The sequence below is a fragment of the Chrysochloris asiatica genome, unplaced genomic scaffold, assembly GCF_000296735.1.
Source record: "Chrysochloris asiatica unplaced genomic scaffold, ChrAsi1.0 scaffold00050, whole genome shotgun sequence".
Lineage (NCBI taxonomy): Eukaryota > Metazoa > Chordata > Mammalia > Afrosoricida > Chrysochloridae > Chrysochloris > Chrysochloris asiatica.
Genome location: NW_006408568.1, coordinates 7,201,746 through 7,214,606, shown reverse-complemented (window position 1 = coordinate 7,214,606; position 12,861 = coordinate 7,201,746). Strand labels below are relative to the sequence as shown.

Genomic DNA, 12,861 nt, shown 5'->3' with positions numbered 1-12,861 from the left:
GCTGGCAGAACTCTTACTGCACTTCCACCAGATCCCCCATCTTGTTTGACTACCGGTATTGATTTTTAAAGGACAATTTCCTACAGTTTGTTGCTAGTACATAGAAATATAATTGACTTTCGTATTTGACCCTGTATACTACAACCTTGTTACACTTAGTTCAAATAGCTTTTTGTACATTCCAAAGGATTTTCTGTGTAGACTCATGATGTCTTTTATTTTTTCATTTTCACTTTTTAATAATTTTTGTTTATTTTTTTATTTTATTTTCCTGGCTAGAGTCTGTAGTACAATGTTGAATAATAGTGATGGAAGCAGACATCCTTGTCTTGTTTTTGATATTAGGGATAAAAGTCACTAAACATGATGTTAGCTGTAGGTTTTTTTGTAGATACTGTTTATCAAACTGAGAAAATTCAGCTTTAATCATCATTTGCTGAGAGTTTTAATCAGGAATGGCTTTTGACTTTTTGAATTTAATTAAATACGTTTTCTTCATCTATTTGAATGATCATAAGGCTTTTCTTTTTAAATTTGCCAATATAATAAATTCACTTTTTATAAAAATGTTAAACCAATTTTGCATTCCCTGAATAAACTCCATTTGCATGATATATTATCCTTAATATATTTGCTAAAATTTGTTTAGAATTTTTGAATCAGTGTTTATGAGAGGTATTGTTCTTTAACATTCTTTTCCTGTAGCGCATTTGTCTGCTTTTATTTTCAGGATAATGAGTTGAGAAAGATTTTCTCTTTTTTCAGTTTTCTACAGTTGGTGTAGAATTAGTAGAATTTGTGTAGAATGACCAGCAAAGTCATTTGAGACTGCAGTTTTCTTTGTGGGAAACTTTTTAACCGAAACCATCAATTAAAAAAAATAGATATAGGTCTAGTCAGGTTATTTGTTTCTTCTTGAGTAAGCTCTGACAGTTTGTATTTTCCAGGCATTTGTCCATTCCATCTAAACTGGCATAGAGCTGTTTATACTATTTCCTTATTTTCCTATTATATCTCTAGAATCTGTACTGATGATAGATATTTCTTTCATTGTGATCATAATAGAAATTTGCATACTCTCCTTTTTTCTGATAACCCTGGCTAGAAGTTTATCAATTTTATTGTCCCAAAGAATCAGATCCTGGTTTCATTGATTTTTCTCTTTAATATTTCATAGATTTCTATGCTGGTCTTTAGTAGTTCCTTTGACTTTTGGTTTCATTTGTTCTTCTCATTCCTTAAGGTGGAGGTTAAGACTTCTTTCACAATGGTAGGCATTTAGTGCTATGCATTTCCTCTGAACTACCGCTTTAAAGCATCTTGTAAATTCTGATATGCTGTGTTTTCATTTTTGTCCATTCAACTTACTATCTAATTTCCTTTCTGACTTCTTCTTTGATCCATGGTGATTTAGACGTGTGCTACTCAGCTTTCAAATATTTTTTTTTCAAAATATCTTTCTTATACTGATTTCTCATTTTGTCAGAGAACACGGTTTGTATGGCTTGAATCTTTTTGAACTTACTGAGTGAGAATTGTTTTGTAGCCCAGAATTGGTAAATATTACATTCACTTGAAAAAAGTGTGTATTCTGCTGTTATTGAATTGCTGTTGTTAAGTACCACTGAATCAGTTTCTACTCATAGTGACCCGGTATAGTGTTTCCAAGGAGCAGCTGGTGGATTTGAACCACTGACCTTGTGGTTCAAAGACCAATGCTTATCCTACAACACTCCAGTATTCTATGATAATAGGTCAAGTTGGTTGATTTGATTGTTCAAATATTTTATACTCTTGCTGATTTTTCTGTCTACCTATTATATAAATTATTGAAAGGACTATTGAAAATTTTTACTGTAATTAGGAATTTATTTATTTGTCCTTGCAGTTCTATTAGTTTTTCCTTTATATATATTTGAAGTTCTGTTATTATATACACAAGCATTTAGGATTGTTATATCCTCTTATGAATTGACTTCTTTACCATAATGAAATGATCTTCTTTATCCCTGGTAATATTCCCTACCCTAAAGTCTACTTTCTCTGCTATTAATATAGCCACTCCAGCTTTCTTTTGATTACTGGCATATCTTTTTCCATTGTTGTGCTTTTAACTTATTTGTGTTTTTATATTTGAAATGTAGTTCTAGTAGCTAAGTTTTGCTTTTTTTTGAAAGTCAATCTGATAATCTGGTGAGTTCCATGTGTATAGTCTCGTTTTATGTTATTTAAAAAAGGCATTTGCAATGAAGAAGTCATTGGTCTTGCAAATTCTATCATGTGATCTCCAGCATCGTTTCTATCACCAAGGCCATATTTTCCAACTATTGATCCTTCCTCTTTGTTTCCAACTTTGCATTCCAATCACCAGTAATTATTAATACATCTGGATTGCATGTTTGGTCAATTTCAGATTGAAGACGTTCATAGAATTCTTCAATTTCATCCTCACTGACTTTTAGTGGTTGGTGCATAAATTTGAATAATAGTGGTATTAATTGGTCTTCCTTGTAGGCATATGGATATTATCCTATCACAGACAGGTTTGTATTTCAAGATGGATCTTGCTGTGTTCTTTTTTGATGATGATGCGATGTTAATCCATTTCAATTTGTCATTCCCGATGTAGTATAAACCATGTGATTGTCAGATTCAAAATGGTCAATACCAGTCCATTTCAGCTCACTGATGCCTGGGATATCAATGTTTATGCATCCCGTTTCATTTTTGACAATTTCCAATTTTCCTAAATTCATACTTCCTATATTCCATGTTCCAGTTACTAATGGATGTTTACAGCTATTTTCTTTCATTTTGAGTTCTGCCCCATCAGCAAATGAAGGGCTTTACTCCATTTGTGCCATCATGGTCAACTCTACTTTGAAGAGGTAGCTCTTTCCCAGTCATATTTTGAGTGCCTTCCAACCTGAGAGGTTCATCATTCCAGCACTACATCTGACAATATTCTGGTGCTTTTCATCATGTTTCAGTTTTCAATATTCTCTTACTGACAGTGTTCCACTGCTATTTATAAGGTTTCAGTGACTAAATATTTGTAATTAGTCCATGTCACCTTCTTCCTATAATTTCTAGCACTCTTTATTCATTTCTGTAGATTTCTATCTTGTATCATTTCCTCCTACTTGAAGAATTTCTTTGAATATTTATTGTAGTGAGGATCTGCTGGTGATTAATTTTTTTCAGGTTTTGCCTGTCTTAAAAAGCATTTGTTTTGCTTTCATTTGTTAGCAATATTTCTATTAACATTCTAAAAAATTAGGTATTTTCTTTCTTAGTTTAATGAACATATTCCACTGTCACTATCTTCTCACTTTCATTGTTTCCAGTGAGAAATTTGATTTCATTCTTATTTTTATTTCATGGTACATAATGCCTTGCTTCTAAGATTTCACTTAAAAATTCTTTATCAGTGGCTTAAGTAATTTTACTATGATATGCTTTGGTTTGTTTTTGTTGTTGTTGTTAAGTGTCTTCAAGTTGGTTCTAACTCGTAACAACCCTGTATAGGGTTGCTGAGACGTTAAATCTTTGCAGGAGCAGAAAGCCTCATCTTTCTCCTATGGAGTGGCTGGCGGGCTCAAACTGAGGACCTTGTGATTCCAGTCTAGTACTTATTGTATGGTGTCACTGTCCTACCCATGCCTTGGTTTAATCTTTTTTATTTCTTATTTTGGGATTGTGGGATTGTAGTTTTCATCAAGTCTGGAAAGTTTTCAGCTATTATTTCTTTAAGCACTTTTTTCTGACCTCTCACTGCACATTTTTGTCTCCTTCAGGGATTCCAGTTTATGTGTACATTGTAACTGACTGCTTGATGTTGTTCCACAGTTAACTGATGCTGTCTTCTGTTTCCAAAATTATCCTTTCTCTCTGTTTTATTTTACGTAGCTTCTATAGCTATGACACAAGCTCATTAGTCTTTTCTTCTACTATGCCTACACTGCCATTCATTCTATCCAGTTTATTTATTTTTATCTCACACAGTGTAGTTTTTATCTGTAGAAGTTGGATTTGGGTCTTTTTTCAGGATCTTTCATAGCTCTAATTTTTAAAAATATAATTATTGTATGCTGCTATAACAGAAATACTAAAAATGGATGACTTGAACAAACAGAAATGTATTCTCCCAGAGTTTAGAGAATTAGGCTAGAAGTCCAAATTTAGGGCACCAGTTTCAGGAGAAAGCTTTCTCTCTCTGTTGGCTCACAGTTTAGGTGGAAATTCCATGTCTCCTTTCAGCATCTCTGGGCCCAGTATTCTTTGGAGAGCTCCAGGTGTCTTGGCATCAATCTTCCCCTGAGTCTAGGAGTTGCTCAGTACAGGGACCTTAGGTCTAAAGGATGAACTCTACTAGCTCATCTTCTTGGTGGTAGTAGGTTCCTCTCTCTGCTTGCTTTTTTTTTCTTTTCTTTTATCTTGTAAGATGACAGATGTTGCAGGCCGCACCCCAAGGAAACTCAGGGCTGTGAAAGAAGTAAGGGTGTTGTATCTCACTCTTAAACATCTTACAACTGATTGGTGTCACATCAGATCACATAATTGGAGATCATTAAATAACTGACACATTACAGTATCATATAACTTCCACACCAGCCATGTGGGTACATATTTTTGGGGGGGACACAATTACTTATATTATGATCATATTTGCCTGCTTCTTTGTTTTCCTAGGGATTTTTTTTATTGGATGACAGACCTGGTGATTTTGCCTGATTGGTTGCTGATATTTTTGTTTTTCTATAAATATTCTTGAACTTATTTCTGAGACTAGTGAAGTGATCTTTTTGGGCTTCTCTTTTAAGACTTGTTAAGCAAGACTGGAGTAGTGCTCGGTCTGAAATTAATTATTTCCCACCATTGAGACAATATTCTTCTTTGTACTCTAAAAAATGCTAATCAGTCTAGCTGGTATAAGTAGGCCCTCTTCGCATGGCTGTGTGAGCAGAGGCACCATTACTCTTAGTCTTTTTGATTATTTTCCTTGTTTTGGGTAGTTTCTCATGCATATGCCCTGACTTGTTAAGTGTTGCTGAGTTGGTTCCGACTCATAGTGATCCTATATAGGGTTTCCAATAGTGGCTGGGGAGTTTGAACTGCTGACTTGTGGTTCAAACCTATCTTGACGTTCCAGTGCTTTATCCCACAGCACCACACCAGGACTCCATGCACTGACTAGTTCTCAGATTTATGCTTGAGGTGGACCCTCTGCAGATGTTGAGAATTTCCACTTGGTGCATTCTGTCATCCCTGGTGCTCTATCCTGAGAACTCTCCTGGCCATTAGCCAGCAGACAGAGATATTGGTGGAGAAAATGACAACATTTTTTACTTCGGTAAACTTGTATCAGCCAATGATTGTGAAAACAGAAGCAAAAATGGTTTCTGAAGGGAAATTTCATTTCAGCCTGCTAGAATTCACAGACGTTAAGAACAATCAACTCCTTGACAGGGAACGCAGGCTCTTAATGTTCCTTGTGGTCGTTAAGTGCCATCGAGTTGGTTCCAACCCATAGCGACCCTGTATTGGGTTTCCGGGGAGCAGCTGGTGAACTTGAACCACCGACCTTGCAGTTCAAGCAGTTTTGCAGTTGGCCCATTAACCCACAGCGACACACCAGGACTCTGTTAATGCTCCTGGACACCTATTATTCAAAGAGCAGCTCTTTGTTATTAGCACAAGTTATGCGGCACTGTAGATCGGCAGTTCAAACCCATTAGCTGCTCCTCAGAAACCCTAAAAAGGTGGATATGTGTCATAACCAACTTGCTAGCACTAACAACAACAACAACATGTGTTATTTAGGTAGTGTTACAGATTGAATTATGGTGCTGGAGGAGAGTATTGAAAGTACCATGGGCTGCTGAAAGAACAAATAGATCTGTGTTGGAAGAAATACAGCTAGAGTGCTCCTTGGAAGCCAGGATGGCTGGACTTCGTTGGACATATTGTCAGGAGGGACCAGTCACTGGTGAAGGATATCATGTTTTGTAAAGTGAAGGGTTGGAGAAAACGAGGAAGACCCCCAATAAGATGGATTGGCACAGTTTCATACGTTGGACATATTGTCAGGAGGGACCAGTCACTGGTGAAGGATATCATGTTTTGTAAAGTGAAGGGTTGGAGAAAACGAGGAAGACCCCCAATAAGATGGATTGGCACAGTGACAGCAGCAATGGACTCAGGCGTAGCAACGATTGTGTGGTTGGTCCAGGACTGGTAGTGTTTCGTTCTGTTGTATATAGGGTCACTATGAGTTGGTACTGACTCAGTGGCACCTAACAATAACAGATTGAATTGTATCCCTTCAAACTATGTGTTGGAATCCTACCTGTAGATGCAATCCTGCTTCTTGTTGTTAGGTGTCATTGAGTCAATTGTGACCTATAACGACCCTGTATGGGGTTTCTGAGAAGCAGCTGGTGAGCTTGAACCACCGATCTTGTGGTTCAAACCAACTTTGCAATCCAGTGCATTAACCCACAGTGTCACACCAGGAGTAGGATTTCTTTTGCTATCCTAATTAGGCCATTATCAATGTAGGGTGTGTCCTAAGGCTAATCACTTGAGTGATATAAGAACAGCACAGACACAGAGACAAGGAAGCATTAAAGGGGAAAGACAGATGCCATGTGGGGAGCATCATGGAACCCAGGCATGCTGGGGCTAGTGAAGCAGAGACCAGGTTTCCCCCTGAAGTGGACAGTGAGCCTTCGCCTAGAACCAGTGTCCTGAATGCAGACTTCTAGCCTCCTAAACTGTAAGAAAATAAATTTCTGCTCATAAAAGTCACCCACTGTGGGATTTCTGTTTCACTAGTACTCAGAAACTAACTCTTAATCTTTGCTCGGTTCCACACATCCAGACAGATGTCCCCCTCTGGGATTCTGACAGACAGCGTAGGGTGATAATGGGAGGATGGGGAAGGTGGACCATGAGGATAGTGCCAGGTAATGGACAACCTGTTTCCCACCCACAGGTGCCTTCTTTATCCCCTACCTCATCTTCCTCTTTACCTGCGGCATTCCTGTCTTCCTTTTGGAGACAGCACTGGGTCAGTACACTAGCCAGGGAGGTGTCACAGCCTGGAGGAAGATCTGTCCCATCTTTGAAGGTGAGTAAACCATACCCGTTTCTAGGGTTTGAGCACCAGCAGTCATAAACCTTTTTTGAAATTATTGGTTTATTAGCAGCAATGCTTAGATTGAGAGAAGACTGTTTCTGTGCTGAACCCTCCTCTTGTGGGCCACATACTTAGCTAATAAATGGATCCTGAAATAGATGGGTAGATGGGTGGAGGCAGAAACATGGTCAAAAACTTTAGGTTAAATAAGTAGTGTGCAAAGATATTTTAGCTATAAAAGTTATATTCAAAAAGCTTATCTTTTCATTCAAATTTTCCAAAAACATTTTGAAGTCCTCTTGGATATATAACCATGAATTCATATTGTAAAAAGCATCTTTTATCAATTGAAAAACACTTTAAAAGAGAATTTTGAATGAAAAATATTTTATCATTAGTTTTACCATTTTAACACAGTAATTTAGGATGTTTTATTTTAGTATTTTTTTCTCTATTTAAAGTTTTTATTATGAAATATAGATTTATAGGAAGTTATAAAAATAGTGCAGAGGGGTCCCCGAACCCTTCACTCACTTTTCCTCAGTGCTAACATCTTGTATAAGACAACTGAAAACCTGGAAATTGGTGAAGGTACAATCTATAAACCTTACTCAGATTTAATTTGTTTTTCATGCTCTCATTTTTGTGTGTATCTAATTCTGTATAATTTAACCATATGTGTACTAACTACCACCACTGTCATGACCTAGAACTGTCCTCCCATCACCACAAAGCTCTTCCTCATGTTGCTCCACTGTGGTCACACTCACCTTCTTCCTCCTCTGACATCCCTATCCCCAGGCAACCACTGATCTCTTCTCTATCTCCCTAATTTGTGTCATTGTGAGAATGTTATATAAATGCAATTCAATAATACAATATGCAGCCTGTTGAGATTGACTTTTATCACACTCAGTGACCTTGAGATCAATTTACTTTTCTTACTGAGTAGGAGCTCTGATAGCGTAGTGGTTACGAATCGGGCTGCTAACCTTTGGGTCAGCAGTTCAAAACTACCAGCTGTTCCATGGGAGAAAGATGAGGCTTTCTGCTCCCATAAACATTTACAGCCTCGGAAACCCTGTACAGACTCACTATGAGTCGGAACCAACTCCACGGCACATAACAACAACAACAACAACAGTATTCCATTGTATGGATTTACTACACTTTAGCCATTAACCCACTAATTTGGGTTCCTTCCTATTTTTGTTGTTTTATTTCATTATTTCTTTCTATACATATGGCTGTGGTTGTGGTAGTTATGTGCTGTGTAATTGGTTCCAACTCAGTGATCCTGCATAGGATTTCTGAGGTTGTAAATCTTTTTGGAAGCAGAAAGCCTCATCTTTCTCCCACAGAACAGCTGGTAGTTTCAATCTGCTGACCTTGAAATAAGCTGCCCTACCTGTAACCATTATGCTACCAGAGCTCCTTTTGTATACAAATAGAAATTATATATCTATGCACACAGAATGTACAGTTTCTGTTTTTTTCAGTTAGTGTTATTTTCCAATTTCTACAAGATAATCAGGGATTCTTGGGTAACAAAAATGATTAAGCATTTTACTTCTAGCAAAAAGTTTGGCAATATGAACTCACCTAGAGGGGCCCTAGAAGACAGGCATAATGATCTGCTTCCAACAGCTCACAATCTTGAAATCCATGTGAAGCATCTTTATTCTGCATACCTGGAGTAGCCACAAGTTGGAAAGGGCTTGATGACACCTAACAACAAACACAATCAAATAATTGGATTTTTTTTTTTTTTTTGCTTATTTTTTACTATTTATAAATTAAATTTTAAAAATTTTGCTATCATTTGTTCAGATAGTCTTTTCTCTTTTTTTGGGGGTGGGGTGGGGGTGGAGGAGCAGGAATTGTTTGGGATAAATTGCCAGACTTAGGAACACCATCAAATTGGTAATCCAGTTGATGTTTCTAGATCTGGTTTATGAAATTAACCTACATAAATATTATCGTGTGTATACTAACTTACAAGGAGCTCTGGTAACGTAGTGGTTACAAATCGGGCTGTGAACCTTAAGGTCAGCTGTTCGAAACTACCAGCTATTCCGCGGGAGAAAGATGAGGCTTTCTGCTCCCGTAAAGATTTACAGCCTCAGAAACCCTGTACAGGGTCGCTGTGAGTTGGAACCGACTCCACGGCACATCACCACCACCACCATACTAACTTACAGTGTCACTAGACATGAGTAGGTATCTTTTCTATCTCTATCAACTCTGGGTTCTCTCAGTGGTTCCCAAACCTGTGTGCACATTAGAATTGCCTGGAAATTTAAAAAAACATTCTGATGGCTGTGCTCTACCCCCAGAGATTACGATTTAATTGTTCTGGGATCTGACCTATTGTTGTTAAATGCTGTTGAGTCCATTCCAATTCATAGTGACCCTGCATAAGGGTCACTATGGAGTGGCTGGTGAGTTTGAACTAGCGACCTTGTGGTTCAAACCGACCTGGAAGTCCAGTCTCACACCAGGATATTGAAATTTTTAAAGTATCCCCAGGTAAGTCTAATATACAGACAACTTGGGAAACCGCTGAGTTTACAAATATATCATTTGTAAATAATTTCATTTGGGCAGTAAATAAGAATGATATCTTATTATTATCTCATTTTGCACACCTACAATTATTAGGGAAGACATTTCTTCACTATTTGTATTTCTTTTTGTAAATTGTCTGTTCCTGGTCTTGTGTTTACATATTTTAGAAATATATCAGACTAATCCCAGTGCACATTAACTACTGATATCTTGGCGTTAGTCTTACACATTTCAAAATTAACTTTGAATCTGGACTTTGTTGTTGTTATGTGCCGTGGTGTCAGTTCCGACTCGTAGTGACCCTGTGCAGGGTTTCCGATACTGTAAATCTTTACGGGAGCAGACCGCCTCATCTTTCTCCCGTGGAGCCGCTGGTAGTTTCGAACTGCTGACCTTGTGGCTTGCAGCCTGATTCATAACCACTGTGCTACCAGAGCTCCTAATAAAGATGAAAGTTCAGCAGAAGACAGAGGGAGAAAAGTCTCTGGGAAGGGTTGCTGGGACTCAGGCAGCACACTCTTGGTTTCTGGGTTGAGAGAGTAGAGAGTTAGGAGCCTAGGCCCAGCTCTTCCTGTCTGATGACATTGACAATGGCATGTCAACCCTCTTGTCAAAAAGAATGGGCAGTGTGTGAGAAATCTGCCCACTGTTCCTAGCCCAATTCTGCAGTTTTCTCTGACAGGCATTGGCTATGCCTCCCAGGTGATTGTTGTCCTTCTCAACTTCTACTACATTGTTGTCCTGGCCTGGGCCCTCTTCTACCTCTTTAGCAGCTTCACCATCAACCTTCCCTGGGGAAGCTGTAAGCACGAGTGGAATACAGGTAAGTCTATCTCTAGAGAGTCCATTCCCTCCTCCTTGTTGGGTACAATACTTAATCAACCCAATCCCCAGTCTTAACTCAGGATACTCTAGAAACCTGCCAAATAAATCATGGAGAGATTTATTGCCATAAACTTGTATCAAGGGTAATTTGTTAACCCATTGCCTTCAAGTTGTTTTTTACTCTTAGTAACCTTATACAACAGAGAAGAACTTCCCCGTAGGGCTTCCAAGATTGTAATCCTTATGGAGGCAGACTGCCACATCTTTCTCCCATGGAGCAGATGATAGGTTTGAACTGCTGACTTTTTGGTTTTAGCAGCCAAACGTTGAATCACTGCATCATCAGGCTTCTTATATCAAAGGTAAGAGCCAGAATTTACCAGCATCACGGACAAAATGTCAAAAAAAATTTTTTTTTTAAATTGTGAATTGAGTGAAGGTTTACAGACAAGATCATTAGTTTTATATTCAACAAATAATATCCTTTGTTGCATCTCAATGACTGCATTCCCTTCCATGGAACAGCAGTCCTTTGCTTCCTCCCTGTGATTCCTATTTTCCTTCCACCCACCTTCCCATCCCTTTTCGCCATTGTCCTTAGGTACATGTTGTCCCTTTGATTTTGAATGACCATTCCATTATTCATAGAGAGCATACCTACTAGTGTTGTTGTTTTCCCTACATACCTGTCTACTGCTTGGCTGAAAGAGGGTGTGTTTCTTTCCAGACCTGAAGGGTGGTTGAGGACCACAGTTTCAGGTTCCTCCAGTCTCGTTCTGACCAGTAAGCCCAGTCTTCTTAGTGTCAGTCTTTTTAAAAGACATGTTCATTTCATGTATTATGCCAAATAGAACTCTTTTTTTTTTTTTTTTTAAATGTAGGGTAGCCATTTACTTATATCAATTTGCAATCTGGTTTATTTGATATGTGTTTATTATTTGTGTGAATGTTTTTTATGTTTTATTGTATTGTTGCTGTTGTTAATTGCCAACGCTATAATAGAGTATCTGAGGAGTAGCTGGTGAATTTTAACTGCTGACCTTGTGGTCCAAACCGACCTCGTGGCCCAGTACTTAGCCTAAAGTGCCACACCAGGACTCCTGTTACTATATTGTTGTTGTTGTTGTTAAGTGCTGTTGAGTTGGTTCTGACCTATCATAGTGACCCTGTATAGGGTTTCCTAGGAGCAACTGGTGAGCTTGAACCACCGACCTTGCAGTTCAAACAGCTTTGCAGTCTGGTGCATTAACCCACAGTGCCACACCAGGACTCCTCTTACTATATTAGGTTTTTTAAAATCACTATTCGTCTTGGATTTAACCAGGGAATAAGTTGCTTTGTATGTCAATATGCATAATTCATAATAGCAGTATCTATTCTCCTTTGCTTGTGCCTTAGTTTCTTAGTGCTGCTATGATAGAAATACCACAGATGGGTGGCTTTAAATATAGAAATTATTTCTGTTCAGGAGGCTAGGAGGACAGATTCAGGACACTGGCTCTAGAGGAAGACGGATTTGTAGCCCAGTCTTTTGTAGCTTTTGTAGCCCCAGCCTTTTGTAGCTTTTGTAGCCCCAGTCTTTTGTAGCTTTTGTAGCCCCAGTCTTTTGTAGCTTTTGTAGTCCCAGTCTTTCTTGGCTCCTTGGTGATCCTCATATGGCATTCTGTTACAGTGTTTGCTTCTGTGTCTAATCTACCCTTTAAATAAGTCAGAAGTGACTAAGTTTAGGGTGCATCATTAACATATCAAAGAAAATCTGATTCCCAAATTGGCAGACATCCACAGGTATAGGAGTTAGTATTCCAACATGTATTTTAGGAGAACACAATTCAGGCTATAGCCAACTTGTAAAACTACATGTGATTCTCTTACTTATGGCAATGGGACTACCAAATTTAATGTATTAAAAGTATCAATAAAATGAAAATACGTAAGGTAGTGCTGTCCAAAATAACTTTCTGGGATGGTGGAAATGTTTTCTGTGCTATACCACATACTGCTATTGAACACTCACAATGTGGCTAGTGAATCTGAGGAAGAGATTTTTTTAAATACCTTGTTTCATTTTAGTTAATTCAAATTTAACTGCTTGTGGTTAGTGTCGACCCTACAGGACAGTGCATATAGAAAGCACACTGGGCATGTGCTATTTGAATTCTCAACTCTACATGTTGCTCCCATTGTCCAAATATCTCTCAGTGCCTGTTGCTGAGGTCCTACTCTTTTGAACTTGAATGTAAGCCAATTGACATGAGTCAATCCTGACTAATAGAGACTCTGTAAAACAGAGAACTGCCCCATAGGGAACCCAAGCTGTAATCTTTACC

The 12,861-nt window shown here is 38.2% G+C and overlaps 1 protein-coding gene across 2 annotated transcripts in view; it reads left to right on the top strand.

The window, feature by feature from the left end:
* SLC6A13 (solute carrier family 6 (neurotransmitter transporter), member 13) overlaps nt 1-12,861 on the top strand; it is a 68,861-nt gene that overhangs the window by 19,246 nt on the left and 36,754 nt on the right. For both annotated transcript variants that reach the window (XM_006862702.1, XM_006862703.1), the window contains exons 3-4: nt 6,998-7,132; nt 10,392-10,532. In XM_006862702.1, the coding sequence (XP_006862764.1) occupies nt 6,998-7,132; nt 10,392-10,532 (276 nt within the window). The remainder of the gene's footprint in view (nt 1-6,997; nt 7,133-10,391; nt 10,533-12,861) is intronic.